Genomic DNA, 17226 nt, shown 5'->3' on the forward strand with positions numbered 1-17226 from the left:
CGCTAACTCAGGGCGGACGCTGTCAACAACGCAAGCTAGCTTGATATCTTACGTTACAAAAAACATTTGAAACAGACAACGTGAGGCGAAAGATAATTAAGTAAGATAATGTAACGACATACCACAATCCAGGACAAAAATACCAGCAGGTCTCGAGAATGTAACTAACCCGCGCCAAATTCTAAAATTATGCGCAGTATTGCGTACTTCCCGTCTGAGAATACGAAAGTCAATTACGCAATATAGGGTTCGTGTACGCAATCGGCGCAGTCCGGGGCTTTGCGGCATAAACACGGGGCTGGCGAAACTGTCTAGCTAGCTGACCCACTGAAATGGTAACTTTCTATTGTTATTGATTGTTTTGGGAGGTTTCTGCCTCGACGCAAGCGCAGGATAAATGTTCATCCAGTTGTTAGAAAAGTGTCCGCGCTTCATTAACAAGCGATACTGTCAGATGTCGAAACGTTCGGTTCAAGCCTGCGTTTGTTAGCCAGCGTGCTAACCAGCTCTGGCTAACCTTCAAATGTGTTGGAATGATTAGCATCTTACCCAGTTCCGATCAGATCGATGCATCCCGTCTCCATTAGACCCTTTATCTCATCATTTAAGTGGGAGTTCTAATGTTGCCTCAAGAACCCGAACGATGGTTCGTGTTGCTATTCCCGGATTAGCTGAATTGTACGACGCCTCGCCGTTGACTGCTAGCATATGAATTTACTTGAATCGTTTGGGTTGATTCACATGTATAAGTTTGAAAAGATGCCCGACATGTCGGCTAAACGACCCAATAAACACTGACATTTTCGTGAAGGCCTCAGTGGTTGTTAAGGCGTTGTAAACAAATACTCTTTTGACCTACTGAGGCGTTCTGTCTAATCAAGATAAAGGATTTATTGTCTGTTCAGCTTGTCAGTCTTCCAATGCACAGTGAGTTTAACCTTATTTTAGAACCCCCATGCGTGCTCTTTGTCCCCCCCCTCCCCCTCCAGGACGTGTTCTTAATGATCCGACGACACAAGACCACAATCTTCACAGATGCAAAGGAGTCTACCACCGTTTATGAGCTGAAGCGCATTGTTGAAGGAATTCTCAAGCGAGCGCCTGAAGACCAGAGGCTCTACAAAGTGCGTTTAGAGCCAAGTATGCCGGTGATGACTCATTTAGTGCTGCCATTTTTAGTTCAGGCACCCTCAGTGACACTGGTGGCGTGTAACTTGTCTTTCCGCAGAGTAAAATATTCTGTGTAAATGTCACTGAGACAGAATCGTGTTTTGTTTTATGTTGGGGGCGGGGGGGGGGGGGTTCTCTGTGATTCTAAACCTTTGTTCCACAGGATGACCAGTTGTTAGAGGACAGCAAAACACTTGGAGACTCTGGATTCACCAACCAGACTGCCAGACCTCAAGCCCCAGCTACAGTCGGTCTTGCCTTCCGCGTCAATGGTAATCTGAGTTTATGTTTAACATTTACTATTTGTGAGATTCTATTTAACAGTAAAATGTTGTTTCCCCTCATAATAATAATTATCATATAACTCTAAGCTTTTTTTCTGAAATAGATTTGCTTTCTTAACATATTAACGAAGCTGCCATCATTAGTTTTGCAAAAATATCTTTAATGATTAATATTTACTATTTAATATTTTCTTGAGGTTTATATGCACGATTGGCTTGTTATCGGGCATCGTTTTTAATTCAATGTAAGTGTCAAGAAAATATCACATTTTATATGAGTGTGTTAAATCCTCAGAGAGTCAGATTTGATTTGGATTTTGGATCATTTTATTTATGAATGAATATGACAAATGAATTGCAGTAATTGTAGTTCTCACATTGAAGCTTTGTAATAATCCACCCAGAAGGACTTGGTGTTCCAACGCAGCAGCTTTGTGAATGACTGATGTAGCCACATGCAACTCCGTCACACTTTCCTTTGCCCGACAGACGAGATGTTCGAACAGCTGCACGTCGAGGCCTTCTCCAGCCCCCCAGAACTTCCCGATGTTATGAAGCCTCAGGACTCCGGTAGCACTGCCAATGAGCAAGCTGTGCAGTGATGACGAGGAAAGGGAAAGAGCAGCGGAGAGAAGAATGGAAGGAGCTGTGTGAGGATTAACTGCAATTAAAAAGTGGCAGGGTGACGGATATATATTTCAGTTGGGGTTGGGTGGCGTTAGAGCATATCCATGTTGTTGTCTGGCCGTCGCCCAATCATTCCCTCGATTTACTTCATCAGTTTTCTTCACAAGTTATTTAACTCTTGATTTCCACATCAAAACATGCAGTTGCGCTCCTTGATTTAGGCCGAGTGTGGGTATGAATCTGTGTTTGTGTCCGTTTTTCATGTAATCAATATTTGGGCAACGGCAAAGACACGTCACAGCGCTCCAGTGCGAACATGCAGAAGAGTCTGGGTTTTGTTTTTTAAGGTCCCAAAAATGCATGAACAATTTCAAAGGAAATTCTTTATTTTCGCAGACATTGATAAACCTTTAACTGAGCAAGTTTATTTGTTGTAATTCTTTCTGTTTTGCTTTACAAGAAGTCTTTGTATTTTGTCGTTTCGTTTTGGTTCACTTGTCAGTTCTTTTTATGTCTCGTCCGAGTCTGGGGGCAGATATCTCTTTGACAACAGAAGGGTTTTTCTTTTACGTTGTTTTTTTTTTCGGGGGGGGGGGGCATTCTGCGTGTGACACAGTAGTTTTCTGCTGTTAAAACTTGAGTTTTGAAAATGCATCCACCAAGTCACCAGCATCGATGTGTCACCTTCCCCAATAGCCTATACCTGCGAGCTTCCGGAATTAAAAAAATTAACTGGTTTTTAATTTTAAACACAGATTTGTGTTTAAAATAACATCGTATTATTTATCTGGTCAGCGTTAGGTATGACTGGGCTGACAGAGATGCATTTTGTATTTGAAGGAAATCCACAGATGTTACTAAAAGCATTCAGGCCAACACTATTTTAAAGTTTTCCCTGCAGTACAGGTGATGAAGAGCCAGCCTTCATCGTCAAACTCTCCAACTGAATCATCATTTGTTCATTTCAGTATTACATGCCTGTGCTTTTCCTACTGTGGCATGTTAAAAAAAGTCTCCAGTGAGAGAACCGGCTGGCGTTGTTTTATTTTTTTTGCTGGAGTTCTGGTCATTTGGTGAAGAGTTTTAATTTTATAATTCTGAAGATCTTTCATGAGGTTTTAATAAAGACATACCATGGTTCTTTTTGCTATTGTCGTCATCTAAGGTTAAAAAAATAAATACAAATCACAGGATGCTTGTGTCAGTTGCTTTTTAGTCATTTTTTTTAAACGTACTTAACTTTAGCAATCGGGGAGAAAATGTCTGGAACAGAATAAACCCATTAGAATTCAGGTGAAGAGGCAGATCTTAAATATTTTTTCAACTTCAACATCTTTGACATTGCCAGATAAGATGTTATTTGAAAGTTTAACTCCTCGGGGAGTGAAAAGCATAACTTAATGAAAAAAGGTCATTTGGGTGGATGACCCAAAACAAAGCGTGCTATTTAAATGGTTGAAATGAAAGGGGCTCGACTGAGTGCCATTCTAGTCATTTTCATGTTTTTCAGTAGATACCGGTAACTACAACAGAATATTTAAATGATTTCCGTCTTTTATAGTCTATTTAGGAGAAATATGGAAATGTGGGGGATAAATAATAAAGCTGGTGATTCAACCCAAATGTATATTTTTTTCCTAAAGGAGAGGGGCGTGTCTGTGACGCAAGGACATATTTCTCATTACCTTCTGAATACTTTATTCCTTCAGCCAAATATGGGCTCAGAATGTCTTAGCGTGACGTCACGTGTCCGTGGAATGCGGGGTTTGCAACCGCATTTATTTTGCTGTGCCGTCCGAGATCCCGGTAGGCAGCTACACAGGAAAAGAGTGGTGTGTGGAAAAAACGGGACGCCCTCCTCTTCCTCCTCCTCCTCCTCCTCCTCCCTTGGCGGATAACGGTGCCCGAGAAGTTATTGAGACGGACGCGGACAATCGTCTCATCGTGCGGGGCTGTGATCCGCGCTATTCATGCTGTCCACGGACGCGGCTGAAAGGACATCATGGACGATCTGGGTAAGAACTAGTACCTCGGTGTCTTCAGGGGGACCTTTGGGAAAGGGGTGGTCCTCAGAGGACATATAGGAATTACCTTTCTTTGTCTTCAAAGACAAGGCAAAGGAGGAGGCGGGACTGTTCAAATGGATTCTGCAGATTGTATCTCATGCAAAACTTCTTATTGCACAAAGGGCTTTAACTCACATGGCATCCGATGACGTCTCTTTATTCTAACCATAGTGCTCTGAGATGCTCTGAGGTTGTGTGTGTGTGTGTGTGTGTGTGTGTAAATCTACAAGCAGTCAGGGCATAAACGCACACAGGCAGTACTAAAAAAACGCTGCTGCGTTCCTCCGCAGACCGTCGGTGACTGTTTTCTGTCTGCCCTGCAAATTCAATAGATGCTTTGTAAATGAGATTCTCGGGGATCCGCTGCAGGCGTAAATATTGACAAGTCAGAGACGGACAGAAGCAACACATTTCTGAGATATCACAGAGGAAGCGTGGCTGCTTCGGACTGATAAAGATGTTCTTGTCTTCCTCAGAGGGACATTACGAGACGCTGTCCCTCTCTGGGAGAGTGAGTCAGGCCCTGAAATAGCCCGGGGGGGGGCCACGCTGCCGTTTCATAAAGCCACAGAGTTTGATGAAAATAGAAAAGGCTTTTCTTCTGACCTGCTTGCCTGCTTTGGGTTTTCTTGGAGTCCACATAAGAATTGAAGGATTTATGTTTTTTTTTTAAAAGCTTACTGGAAGGCATGGCCAGATTCCAGCCAAGCACATTTGAGGCACATCTGGATCGGATTGTAGTGCAGTGAGAAGAATGTCCTGAGTGTGTAAGTCAGGCAGTGGCCATGTTTGGGACTCTGGGTTTGAGCTGCTGTCCAACGATGTTGTACGTTTACGTGTTGGATCTGGGGAGGCTCTCCGTTGTGAGACCGACCACTTGTTAGCCAAGACAAACAAGTCGACAGGCAGCGCTAAATATGGTCATAATTCTCAATGAGAGAGGTTCAGCTCCTTATATGAGCAGTTTAGTCTGTAAAAGTGTGTGTGTGTGTGTGTGTGAGAGAGAGAGAGAGAGAGAGAGAGAGAGGGGAACACGCTGTGAGGATTAGAGCAAGTTGTATATGCAGATTCTCGCCGCATGCTCGTGCCAGACGCGTGAATCATCTGGCGGGCTGAATTAGGTTAATTAAGACATCTGATCAAACAGCCCTGATTTTATTCTACAAAGGCCACCAGCAGACAACAATCTGAAGTTCAGAGTTTATTCTTGACACTGGAAAATGCAGATTAGCAAAGATAATCTTATTATTAAGCATTCTCTCTCCCTGAATGTCTCAAACTGATACATTATCAGGCGACGCACCAAACATCACCAGATGCATTCTTGAGTGTGAGCACTCAATGAATAGATAGCTAAAAAAAAACAACAACAACAATAATACGATATTGTAAAAGTCTGTATCTATCATAATTATATCAGATATAATAATGCTAATAACATTAATAATTCTCCTAAAACATGATGATGCCCTTCATAGTATTTGTATCAGCGGGCATCTAGGACCAGCAGTTCCGACAAATCTCCATGGCAACCAGCGGGGGGTGAAAAAAGACTGAGTGAGTGAGGGATGTGCATCAACGGTGGATGAACGGTTAGCGCAGGAGGGTGAGAGAAGCCCAGGAGGAGTTCATGAGAGAGCATTTTGATATCATCTGCCCAACGCTTCCTACTCCGTTTCCTTTCCACGCTGGCATGCCCTGGACGCCAACGCTCTAATCCGTCACTATAGCAACAATGTCCTCTGTGTTGTGCCACTTCTGACTTTCCTGTCCTGACCAGTTTGCGTCTGTCCAGCCGGTCAGCTTTGTGTCTGCTGCCTCGGTCACACGGGCTCTCTGTCTCTTCTTAGGAGCGCCTGCGCCGCCTAACTACCCTCTCAGTCCTCGTATTGTTGTGTTTGGTACGTAAATGCGTGTGCATCTGTTTGCACCTGTCTCCATTTGTCTCCATTTGTCTCCATTTGTCTGCCGGTGTGTGACGTACTTTTTTTTAGACCTTGATTCACTCTGTCATTGTTCAGTGTGTGTGTTCTTGTTTTGTTTATCTGCATGCTTTCATCTGTTTCTTTACTCATTTCTCTTTCCAATCATCAGGATATTTGACATAAATATAATAATGACTGTATTACGTTGTTGTTGACGGCTGTGCAGCTACTTAAGTGTGAAGAAAGACACCTGTAATTAAAATGTATTATTATTTTAAAGCTACAACATGAGGTGGTTCATTTACTTTAATAATGATCCGAGAGTTTTTTTTGTGAATCTTAAAGTTCCATTACATTTGAACCTTTCCGGTCTATTTGCCCCCCCCTTCCCCCCTCAGATGCCCTCCTCGCTGATCTGGAGAACACCGGCTCTCCTCTAGCTCGGTGTCCTGTCCTTCTCACCTCTGACCCTCCAAAGAATGCTGATTCTACCACGGAGGACACCACCCAAGCCCGGCCACCCCCACCTGCCTACACCCCACAGCAGGTTACCTCCTGGGGAGGGATTGGATTCATTGGTTTTATTTCATTTTCTCTCAGTCAACGGGCCAAAAAGCTTCTGTTCTAAGTCTAGATTTCGTGAAATCGTCTTCCCTGAACATTCGGACTAATTCTGCGCTTCTGTCTCTCAGACCGTTTCTTCTGCGATGAAATCCTCCCAGAACTCCAACCCAGACAAACTATACAGGTAAATTATCAAATGTGCCTGGAATGCAGTCGTTTTCCGCTGCTTGGGAGGGTTTTACTTTCTAAGTTCAGTTTCAATTTACATTGTAAATTCAGATGAATGTCTTTGTAATGCAAAATACAATCAACAAACACATTACGGTGGCTAAGTGAGCAAAGAGATGATGCATAACAGTTTGCAATAATTATAATTGCTTTACCTTTAATATATTACTTTACCTTAAATACATTTTATCCACTTTTGTCAATAAGTATATCGCCACTCTGAAAGACAAATGAAAGAGTTCCTCCACGAGTCAACTCTGAATGGACGGATGTCAAGCGTCTCCTATGAGTCATGTCAGCGTGACCTTATAGTTCCGATGAGATGTTTCCTAATCCGCGTTACTTTTGGCCTCTCTTGTTATTCTTACAGCACAGTCTGTAAACCGCGCTCTCCCCGCACAGCAGATCCTCCTCCAGCCTTCTCCTCCTCCCTGCTGGGAGGTGGTCTGAGTGAACTCGACCATCTCCTGCAGGAGCTCAACGCCACCCAGTTCAACATCACGGGTCGGTGTGTCTGCGTGCCTCCTCGTGTTTAGCAAGAATCCGTTCTTCTATGTAACCGTGTTTCTGTCACCAGATGAGATCCTGGCTCAGTTTCCTTCTAAGAAAGATGAGATGGATAAAGTAAAAGATAAAGACATGACCTCCTCTTCCAGGTATGGGGTTAATAAATAAATCAATTATCCAACATGTTTCTGTGAAACCTTTGTGTTTATTCTGCATTGCAATCAACATGAAGAGTTTCAAAGAGCAGGACAAGTGTCCATTCATCATAAGACAATTTAAAAAGATTTTTAAAAAACAGTTTAAGCACTCCATTAAAATATTTTGTGCATAATTGAGTATTTCTTGCAGCATATCCAGAGGGATGCTCTTCTGCCAGCATTAGTATTCTTAAGCACTTATTTGCAGATATCATTGAGGGAATGCACTAATTAGCTTTTATATTTAGCTCTGCAGGTATTTCATTTCAAACACAGGCGCCTCCTGGCACATTAATAACCACAAACATTCATTTTATTCCAGATTAATTGATGCACTCTTATTTTTAGCATTCTAAGTAAGCTCCGCTGCATGCAAACATGTCTGTGTTTATTGTGCATTGATCTATTTTTAAGTATTTTGTTAGTTTATTATTATAATAAAATATTGATCTTTTTTTCCAATACAGTTCTGCAAAGCCATCAGCAACATCAGCCACACTGGAATTGGACAAATTGATGGCTTCCCTTTCAGACTTCAGAGTACAGAGCACAGTAAGAGATCACACAACCGCACAAATCACAGAGAGGCTAGTCCTCAATATAAATCAATCGCCACTGTTCATAATGATTGATGCTGGGTTCATGGCGATACACACTTTGCTACTTCCCTCTGTAGCTGCATGCCAACAGAGAGACGGCACCATGTCAGGCCTGATAATGGAAAGCCATTTTATAGGATCCATTTTACAGCTTCATAAATAGCTTCAGCTAAATGGAAGTCTAAGTTTCAGCTCCGCGTTGGCTATATATTCAGTAATTCTCTTTTATCAGTGAGTCAGTATCAAGAATGTCAGCAGAAGAAGCGGGTCTTACATTTCACTGCAAAACACAAGGCTGAATACAGTTTTTTTCTATGTTTTTTTTTTGCAGCTGACATAGACAAGTCAGTTACATTTATTTCTGTAATAAGGTTTGAATATTAAGCAGCTCGTTAGGCTTGAATAAATGAGTCTGTCTGATATTGGTTACATATTTGGTTGCTTTGCTTCTCAGATAAAACCTGGATGCCAAGACTAACTGTCATTTTATATTTCAAAGTGTAGATAGATAAACTCTTGGACAGCTCTCAAAGACAGATGGGTCATCCATCATTTTTGTCTTCTTCCAGCCAGCTGCCCCGGTCAGTCCGGTGGTGACGGCGTCCCAGCAGCCCGCCGCCGCCCCGATGCAGCCCTCCTCCGGTGGATCACTGGACAACATGCTGGGGCTGCTTCAATCAGACCTGAGTCGACAAGGAGTTCAAACTTCCTCTAAAGGAAATTGTTCTGCGTGTCAGAAACCAGTAGTAGGCCAGGTGAGTCGGTTTCTATAGAGGCTTCGTTCAAAACAGCTGTTCCGAATTGTATGATAAAGCATAATGTCATTCACAAAGATGATTTCTAGAGAAGGTTCCACTGACTGCTTCCTGTTGCAGGTGGTAACGGCTCTTGGGAAGGTGTGGCACCCTGAGCACTTTGTGTGCACCGAGTGCGAGACGGAGTTAGGGAGTCGCAACTTCTTTGAGAAGGATGGACGGCCGTACTGCGAGTCGGACTACTTTACCCTCTTCTCCCCTCACTGTGCGCAATGCAGCAAGCCTATTCTAAATGTGAGAAACAGCTTCTATCATTTGACTCAGCTCTTAACCATCCCCCAGCCACTGAACCTTTCATTCTTCCTGTTTAGAAAATGGTCACGGCTCTTGATAAGAACTGGCACCCGGAGTGTTTCTGCTGTGTTAAGTGCAGCCGGGCGTTTGGAGAGGAAGGTACTGACTGGGTGGCACATCCTGTCTGGGCTCTGACCCATCAAGCTCACATACATTTTCTATTAATAATTAATCTAATCAATGAGAAAACTGTTAAATGTCTGTTTATTATAGAAATCTAGAGGTAGAAATGCCTGTGTATATTTGCACATAATGTATGGCCCATAAGGGCTTCCGTATCCCTGAATAATAAAAACTAAAAGCTGCTATCCTCTTGAAAAACGCTGAATTTCTATGGATTTTTGGAGTTATTGGTTTTTCAGAAGTATTTAATCCTTAGCATGAAAATGGACAAAATTTTGAGCAGAACAAGCTTTCATTTTTTTTTACTGTAGTTATATTCCTGCAGACCAGTCACAGCTAAAAATGTTTGTGTTTTCACCCAGCATCATATTGTCAAAGTGGCTCACTGTGTAATGCTGTGACCGTATCCTCTGCAGGTTTCCATGACCGTGATGGCCAGCAGTACTGTCAGCAGTGCTTCCTGACTTTATTTGCTTCCCGCTGTCAAGGCTGCACTCAGCCGATTCTGGAAAACTACATCTCAGCTCTCAACTCCCTCTGGCATCCTCAGTGCTTTGTGTGCAGGGTGAGTCTTTAAGGAATGATTCAATGATGGCATTACATTTTTATTAAAAGGTGGAGGTTGCTTCTCTTGTGTTGTTATAGTTGCGGCTCTCAAAAGGTATTTGAGATTTGGTTTGGAATTCAAAAAAGTACAACGCTGAGTTTTCTTCATCATCGAAAAATCTGCAAAAACAATTTGGAACCATATGATATTATGATATTTCACTTGCTCCTTGCTCACAGGTGAAATCAATTTCTTATTAAACACATATGTTGACTCGGTGTCTAACACTCGGGTTGTTGTATTTTTACTCAAGAATGGGCATTTAAATATTGACATCACAGGTTCCGTTTATCAAGCAGCATGTACCACGTACATAAATCCTAATTATGTCATTTCGGCTGAAAGCTTTCTCCTAACAGTTTCAATGTGAGGCTCTGAGCTCTAACGGAATCCATCTGCTCCTTCCAGGAGTGCTACAGCCCCTTCCTCAACGGCAGCTTCTTCGAACACGAGGGCCAGCCTCTGTGCGAGGCCCACTACCACCAGTCGCGTGGGAGTATGTGCCAGGCCTGCCAGCAGCCAATCCTGGGCCGCTGTGTCACTGCCATGGGCGCCAAATTCCACCCCCACCACCTTGTGTGTCACTTCTGCCTGAAGCCCCTGAGCAAAGGCTGCTTCAAGGAGCAGGAGAACAAGCCCTACTGCCACCCCTGCTTCATCAAGCTCTTTGGTTGAGCTCACAGCAGGACTTGCCCTCTTTTTGGTAACCGAGTAAAGAAGCTGTGTGACTCTGTTCTCAATTTGTGTGTGTAAATGCAGGTGGAGCTGGTCTCTTTCTTGGTTTTAAGAACATTAGAGCTGTCAGAAGGAGAGAGAGAGAAAGTGAATCCAACCAAATGACTTTAATTTAGACAAGCAAAGGAAAATTCCAAATGTCATGTATGTACATTTTATACATACTGTATTGATTCAAATTGAATATTGAAGTCTTTTACCAAAGATAGAAAGAAACAGTTTCTAAAGACTGAATGTATTTTTTCAGTAACGGACTAGTACTGTTATGAAAGACAGGCCCTCTAATATATTTGCTTTATAATGCAAAAAGTAAGAATTGCTGCAATTTGGTGTCTCGCGTGATGACTGCTGCTGTGTGCTTTTGTGTAACAAAGGAAGCCGTCATTTTTACTCTCAGATATTTTTTCTTTTTTCTTTATTATTTCCCTACCGCTCTATGCAATTTGTCAAAAACAATTCCAAAGATTCAAAATAAAGATGAACACAACTGGTCTTGCTGTTTCCTTTTAAAAAAAAAAAAAGGAGGGGGGGAAAAAAAAAAACAAAAAAAAACACACACACATAAAATACATAGAATTTCATGTTTCTGACTCAGAATTGTATAAGCCTGTAAATAAGGTATACATTTTATCTAAATATTATTGATTAATGATTGATTATTGATGTAGAAACTGTGACCACCGGCTGTCACTATTTCATCACCGATGCGAACCTTTTAAGTTCGTCAATATTTTTTTTTTTTTTTTTAGCAGCATCCCGAACATCGAATCGATAATTTAACGCATCCAAAAGCTAATTAGGAAACACCCACAGACTTACCGCTAAACAGATCGATGCGAGGTGACGGCGGACACGTGACGCGCACGCGCACGCGCCTCTGCGCAGGTGAGTTCACTTAAAAGTTAATGAGCGTCTCCCACAGTCTGAACGAAGAGCGCGGAGAGGAATGTTACCGTCGTTGGCTCCAGGTGTTTAACAAAAAAAAAAAAAAAAATTACACAATGAGCGATTCAGACCAGCAGAAAGTAAGCCCGCCTCACTGTTACTGTTTGTTTTTTGGTGTGAATGGAATACTTAAAGTCATGATGTGGAACCTCCCCACGCAGCGGGCTGGGAGCGCGTCTGAGCCACAGTGGCCCGAGAAAGGAGAGGAGTGGAGCGACGGAGAGGATGGCCACGATATGGATTGTGGGCTCCTGGAGGCCATGGCTGAGGAAGACGAGGAGATCAACGTCTACAACGAAGAGACGTTTGGAATGGGTGTGTAGATGTTTAAATATACTTAAATATTAACTCTGTGGAAGTTGCCCTTTGGTTCAACGCGTCTGCGTCCGTAGATCTCGACGCACACGAGACCACGGAAGAACCCGACGGTGGCGTCCTTCGTTTTGGGGAGTTGCCGCCTTACCCCCGACCGCAGGTGCCACCGCCGCACCCCGAACCCCTGCCCCAACACGACTCCCCCTCCCCTCCCAGACAGAGGCCAAGGTGTCTGCCCAGGGTGCCCGCGGCGCAGCGCAGCAGGGGTCGGGGCCCCGGGCGAGGGATGGGCAGGGGGCAAATGTTTGATGACCCGGCGGTGATGAGGATCGTGCAGGGACGACCGAGCCTCAAGGCAAGGCACTTAACTGAGGAGTTGAGGATTTCACCGCACGCCTCAGAACGTAATTCGGTCTGATTCTGCTTCTCTAGGGGCTCGACAGTGCCGTGGTGGATTGTGGGAACGCCATCTATCGGAACGCCTTTGAGAACGATGTAAGGGTTAAATTCTGTAATTTAATTTGTAATTCAAATATTACCTTTTTGGCTGATTTTTATTTATTTGTTCTGCCTTCAGTACACGGCGCCATCTTCCAGAAAGACCAGGAGACTGTCGGGGTCGATACTTCAGGTTACGATCACTAAATAAAACCTGCCGTCGGTTTCTAATGGTGGTGACGCGATCGTGTTTCACATTTTGTTCTGTTTCTTAGGATAGCGCTATTGTGTGTGTGATCGATGGTCGGAGAGGTCAGCACCTGCCGCCCAACTTCATGGACTTCCCGTATCCCGTCTCTTCCTTCAGGGGTAGGAGAGGGGAGCTCAGAGGGTCCTACCCCAGGAGAGCGTTTAGCCAGAGAGGCCCCTGCCAGGTGGGGAATCAAACTGATTGTTTTTTTGAAGGATTATGTCAGTTTTGGGCCGAGTAAGAAGGAATCAACGCTGTCTCTTCTCTTTATGATTCACTTGGATTATTCTCAGGACTGTAAATGGATAGTAGCAGATCATTGGATAACAAAGTATTCCTACCGTCGGCTCCGTGTCTCGTTTAATGATTTGTGATTTACGATGTCCAGAAAAGCAAAGTTTTTAAATGGATTTCTGGCTCTCCTTTCTTGCAGATGCATCCGTCCATGTTGCCGGGATCATCCATCCTGTCGCGTCAGCCGTTAACCCCTCGGCAACATTACAGTCAGGTCTGTTCCACGTGTGGTCGGAGCTCGTCCGCTCTATTGAGGGAGGGAGCATAACTCACGACGGCGTTCTTTCCTGAAGCAGACGGGGGGCTTCGCGTTTCCAGTGAACCGGCCTTGCCCCTCCACGCCTCAGTCCCTGACTCCTAAGATGATGCAACTCCGGTTCGGCGCGAACTCGCCAAGACCGTCCCCCGTTTACAGCCCGTCGTCTAATTCGGTGCAGCATTTCAGGTGTGTGAGGGTCTGGTGCGTCTCACGGGAACGTCTGATAGGTGGCGAGAAACCACCTGCCGGTAGGGAGTAGATTTACGACTCGTCTGATTGGCTCATCCCGGAACAGGAATCGCTTCGTCAGCCTGATTCTAATAGATTTCATGTAATCCCTGCCAATGACCGTGCAGTAACTGTAATGTGGATGGTAGTGAGTAATCTGAGTACTCTTCTGGTTTGTAATGTGACGTTGGTTCCCAGGTACCCTGGTCCGGTCACACAGCTCCACCCACAACACAAACGGCTTCTTAATCAAAAGCAGCATGTGTTCCAAAGGTTAGTTCTCCTCCCCTTTAAGGTTTCATATTGAGTGTCGGCTATTCAGATGGGCCGGTTTATTGAAGAATGACCGATTCATAGGAAACCGGAGGGCTGGGATCCTTACTGCAATCTCATGACGGCCAAAGAGAAGGAGTGGATCACCAGGCTGCAGATGATCCAGCTGCAGAGTGAACATCCCTACCTTGAGGACTACTATTACCAGGTGGGGGAAACCTCTGCTCTTTAATTCGTTGTCACTTTTGATTTTTCCTGTATCAGAAAAGTCCGTAATTGAGTGTAGGATCAAGTTCTGAGTAGTTTCATGTCTGCCATGTTTTTAAAATTTGTCGTAGGAGTACTACCGTCGAATAGAAGCCAAGATGGCAGAGGAAGAACTGGGCATCAGGGGCAAGAGGGAGCCTCCCAAACTCACCACGCCCTACATCACAAAAACAGACCCCTACACGTCAGGTTCTTCTCTCCAACCTACCAGGCCAAGAAGAAAACCGCTCTCCATTTAATAATAACTTGGAGTGGATTCTTGTTTTTTTGCACTCCAGGCTTTATGCGTGACCGAGCCTGTGACTGTCATGCGGGGTTTTCCGTCCGTCCGTTTTCTTGTATGGTCGGAATGACTTTCTACGACCGTAACGTTATGTTCCCTTTCCAGTGGTGCACATCGAAGGTTCTTTGGGTCAAGTTGCCGTGTCGACATGTTACTCTCCACGTCGTGCCATCGGCGCAGTTCATGCAATTCAAGCTCAGGTTCCACACGAGGTGCATGTTGGGTAATGATTCTAGCATCCTGGAACTATAGATGATCTTCCAAGACACCGAGACATATTTCCATATTACAGGATCAAAAAGATATCAGACGACAGCAGTTGGAAGTCCTAAGTAAAATAGAGAAGGTACCTGAATTGTTGACAGTGGGCAACCTTTTTTTTTTGTTTAACTTTTCTTAAAGTGACGTGTTCTGCAATTCAGTTGTTCGTAGTTCTGTTGGAGGTTGAGGAGACGGAGCGAAAGAAAACTGCAGTTTTATCTGAAAGGGAAGAGAAGACGTTGATGGAGGAGACTCAGAGGAAAGTTGAGCACATCTACTCCCAGCTGCAACATCACAATCCAGTGTGAGTCATCAAAACCACCATCTGTTGCTGGGGATGCGTCGCTTCTCTTTAATTCAACTCTCGCTTTTGTTTCCCTTTTTCTCCCCCAAATGATCTGGTAGAGATTCGGCAGGAGAGTTCCTTCCTTTCTTGCTGGTTGCAAAAGGCAAAAGGTTGCTTGCTCGCCTGCTCCCGTTCCTCAAACACGACACTGCGATGAAAATCCTCCGAATTGTGACCTGTAATCTACCGATGTTGATGAGCAGAGATTCTGAAGAGGTGCTGCTTTTGTTTTTTTAATGGATTTTGTTTTTCTATTTCGGAGTTCTTGATGTCAAATGTCCGTTGGTGTCCCCTTTAGTCCCTCCCAGTGCTCTACCCGCCGCTACGAAATATGATTGGCGGCCTGACGTTCAGCCAGCTCATTAGGGTGCTCAAAGATATCACGTCCGAGTCTCTGACGTCCCTCACGCTGGCATGCCAGAACAAGGTCTGTGCTCTTTGGCGCTCGAGTTGAATGTTTTGAGTTGAGCTGTTTTCCTCATGAGCTGCTTTCTGCTTTCAGTTTGGACTCTCCTTACTTTATGCGCTGCTGTCCCAAGGAGAGAAGCTGCTCTCCTCAGGTGTTCCCCTGGAGCCCAGCATTGGCGACTTTGAGACTTGGTAGGGATGTTGAGCCTATTAAGGGGAAGATTATTTCAACGTCATGAAATGGACGTTTGTGTTCCTGGTGTTCCTCTTTTAGGACTGACACAATATTCCAGGTGGCGGCACAACTATCCCATTGTTCGCTGGTGGAGCCGCTCCTCCTGCCCTCCAACCTGCTCACGCTCTTCTGCCGCTACCTGGACAAACGTACAGTGCATCAGCTGAAGAGCAACATGGAGTAAGCCCTTATTTCTGTCAGATAAATTTGAAGATGGACCAAATATTGTTTCTAAATATCTCAATATATTAGGTCTGCAACTGGATTCCTGGCCCTTCCATCTTAAAGTGGACTGGAACGAAGACATTCGGCCGACGGCCGGGTTGTGGTGAGCCTATAGCACGGAAGGAGCTGAAGCACCGCCCTGACTGGAGTCGTCAGTGCTCATTATAACACAAGCTATGTAATGTTTACATTTTCATTATCCCCCCCCCCCCCCCCCTCCCTCATCCTTTCACATTTGTCACTCAGTCTGTTTCCCTTTTTTTAATTTCCTTGCTCTGACCTTTTTACTTTTCCACTTGAGATCCAGTTGGTTGCATCAGTGAAGTTTGTCTGGAATCTTTTTTCTTTTCTTTTAATCTCCCAAACAAGTGTTGCCGGTAATGTCATGAGCTTGCAGATAGAGGGTAGGGTGCATTAAGTTAACTAGCATACGGTGCTCGTTTACTATCTAGCTACTACTGCGGTTTCACATGTCTGTTAATTAACGTTAAATGCTGGACAAGAAACCTGAGGTTTCACTTCATCAGAGAAAATATTTGTCAGATATCGGTGACCAGTTTGAGGATTGTGCAGACATTTATGAAACGGCAGAACCTGTTATTATAATAGCCATTAAGTTGTTTGGCGTGGTCCTTCGAAAGCCATGCAGTTTTGGGTTTTTGTACAAAGGCATGCATTGTGTATCCATATGAAGTGATACCAAATCGGTATCTGTTGTAATTTTCCATTGTAGATGTTTCATTTGTTAAGAGACTTTTATTTATTGTATTCATTTGGAAACAGAAATTATTTAAATTGCACCCTTGTAGAGCACTTGCAACACAAATAAAAAATATTACAAATGTTCGACAGTTTGATCTAGTCTGCAGAAAATCTAAGCTTTGCATTCAGACTCTCAAAAGTCTTTCAATATCCCCAAAAGTTGCGACATGCGTACCGTTTTATGTAGAGAAGGTGTTGGCAAAGTAAAAAAAAATTCTTAGATCATTATAACAATAAATCCATCCAAATTATAATGTCCGAGCAGTCAAAATGACTGCTATGGTCATTCTGGTAGTTGCAGAATTCTGGTGGACCGAGTGTTAAAGATGGAGCGCAAACAGAAGAACAAACGGTGAGACTGGAGCAGATGTTTCCTTTTTAGAGCGACGCACGTCTTCCAGAGGATGAAGGAGGAGTTGTCCAAGTTTTATATAAAGCAAGGAATTATTTATTACCACACAATATACTAAAAATGTTTCATGAGACCAGGGCTACAATTTCAGGAATGTCAAATCTAAAGGTCCGTAGAATACGCACAGCAAAGAAAGGTTTTTGTATTACTGTCTGTGGAGTAAGACGGTAAGCCACCACACAATTTATCCAGAGCTTTGAAAGCCGCCGTCTTGGAGACTTTCCGGTGCACCAGGGCAACTCCCGTCCCAATTAGCAGATGCAGATGCCCCCCCCACCGATGAC

At 44.0% G+C, this 17226-nt stretch overlaps 3 protein-coding genes across 4 annotated transcripts; all 3 read left to right on the plus strand.

Annotated features, from left to right (window-relative positions):
* Nucleotides 1–262: 262 nt before the first annotated feature.
* LOC137909957 (elongin-B-like) lies at nucleotides 263–3221 on the plus strand. Of its 2 annotated transcripts, none has more exons than XM_068754387.1 (4): nucleotides 263–335; nucleotides 990–1148; nucleotides 1334–1442; nucleotides 1944–3221. In XM_068754387.1, the coding sequence occupies exons 1-4, from the start codon at nucleotides 333–335 to the stop codon at nucleotides 2054–2056; spliced, it is 384 nt and encodes a 127-aa protein (XP_068610488.1). In that variant the 5' UTR covers nucleotides 263–332; the 3' UTR covers nucleotides 2057–3221. The 2 variants fall into 2 exon arrangements, with proteins under 2 accessions (XP_068610488.1, XP_068610489.1); XM_068754388.1 differs by having other exon boundaries at nucleotides 990–1124.
* An 800-nt stretch (nucleotides 3222–4021) lies between these two features.
* Nucleotides 4022–11226, plus strand: LOC137909980 (transforming growth factor beta-1-induced transcript 1 protein-like). Its single transcript, XM_068754406.1, has 12 exons — nucleotides 4022–4096; nucleotides 5998–6048; nucleotides 6471–6619; nucleotides 6765–6820; nucleotides 7235–7368; nucleotides 7442–7520; nucleotides 8036–8120; nucleotides 8737–8922; nucleotides 9043–9216; nucleotides 9294–9375; nucleotides 9816–9964; nucleotides 10415–11226. The coding sequence occupies exons 1-12, from the start codon at nucleotides 4084–4086 to the stop codon at nucleotides 10679–10681; spliced, it is 1425 nt and encodes a 474-aa protein (XP_068610507.1). The 5' UTR covers nucleotides 4022–4083; the 3' UTR covers nucleotides 10682–11226.
* A 642-nt stretch (nucleotides 11227–11868) lies between these two features.
* patl2 (PAT1 homolog 2) lies at nucleotides 11869–15829 on the plus strand. The gene is made up of 17 exons (XM_068754715.1): nucleotides 11869–12356; nucleotides 12434–12496; nucleotides 12579–12632; nucleotides 12715–12873; nucleotides 13123–13197; nucleotides 13280–13428; nucleotides 13669–13743; nucleotides 13828–13951; nucleotides 14082–14199; nucleotides 14399–14505; nucleotides 14586–14639; nucleotides 14716–14858; nucleotides 14960–15116; nucleotides 15199–15327; nucleotides 15403–15500; nucleotides 15583–15723; nucleotides 15796–15829. The coding sequence occupies exons 1-17, from the start codon at nucleotides 12288–12290 to the stop codon at nucleotides 15827–15829; spliced, it is 1749 nt and encodes a 582-aa protein (XP_068610816.1). The 5' UTR covers nucleotides 11869–12287.
* The last annotated feature ends 1397 nt before the right edge of the window (nucleotides 15830–17226 follow it).

This window comes from Brachionichthys hirsutus, chromosome 21 (genome assembly GCF_040956055.1).
Source record: "Brachionichthys hirsutus isolate HB-005 chromosome 21, CSIRO-AGI_Bhir_v1, whole genome shotgun sequence".
NCBI lineage: Eukaryota > Metazoa > Chordata > Actinopteri > Lophiiformes > Brachionichthyidae > Brachionichthys > Brachionichthys hirsutus.

Excerpts from the sequence above, each read along its gene's own strand:
- LOC137909957 (XM_068754387.1), top strand. Across the intron at positions 1,149-1,333 it reads GTTTAGAGCCAAGTATGCCG|GATGACCAGTTGTTAGAGGA; the intron begins GTGATGACTCAT and ends TTTGTTCCACAG. Across the intron at positions 1,443-1,943 it reads TCTTGCCTTCCGCGTCAATG|ACGAGATGTTCGAACAGCTG; the intron begins GTAATCTGAGTT and ends TTTGCCCGACAG.
- LOC137909980 (XM_068754406.1), top strand. Across the intron at positions 6,620-6,764 it reads CTGCCTACACCCCACAGCAG|ACCGTTTCTTCTGCGATGAA; the intron begins GTTACCTCCTGG and ends TCTGTCTCTCAG. Across the intron at positions 9,217-9,293 it reads GCAGCAAGCCTATTCTAAAT|AAAATGGTCACGGCTCTTGA; the intron begins GTGAGAAACAGC and ends CTTCCTGTTTAG.
- patl2 (XM_068754715.1), top strand. The coding sequence starts at position 12,288 with ATGGGCAGGGGGCAAATGTTTGATGACCCGGCGGTGATGAGGATCGTG. Across the intron at positions 12,874-13,122 it reads GCCAGAGAGGCCCCTGCCAG|ATGCATCCGTCCATGTTGCC; the intron begins GTGGGGAATCAA and ends CCTTTCTTGCAG. Across the intron at positions 14,640-14,715 it reads TCCTAAGTAAAATAGAGAAG|TTGTTCGTAGTTCTGTTGGA; the intron begins GTACCTGAATTG and ends TCTGCAATTCAG.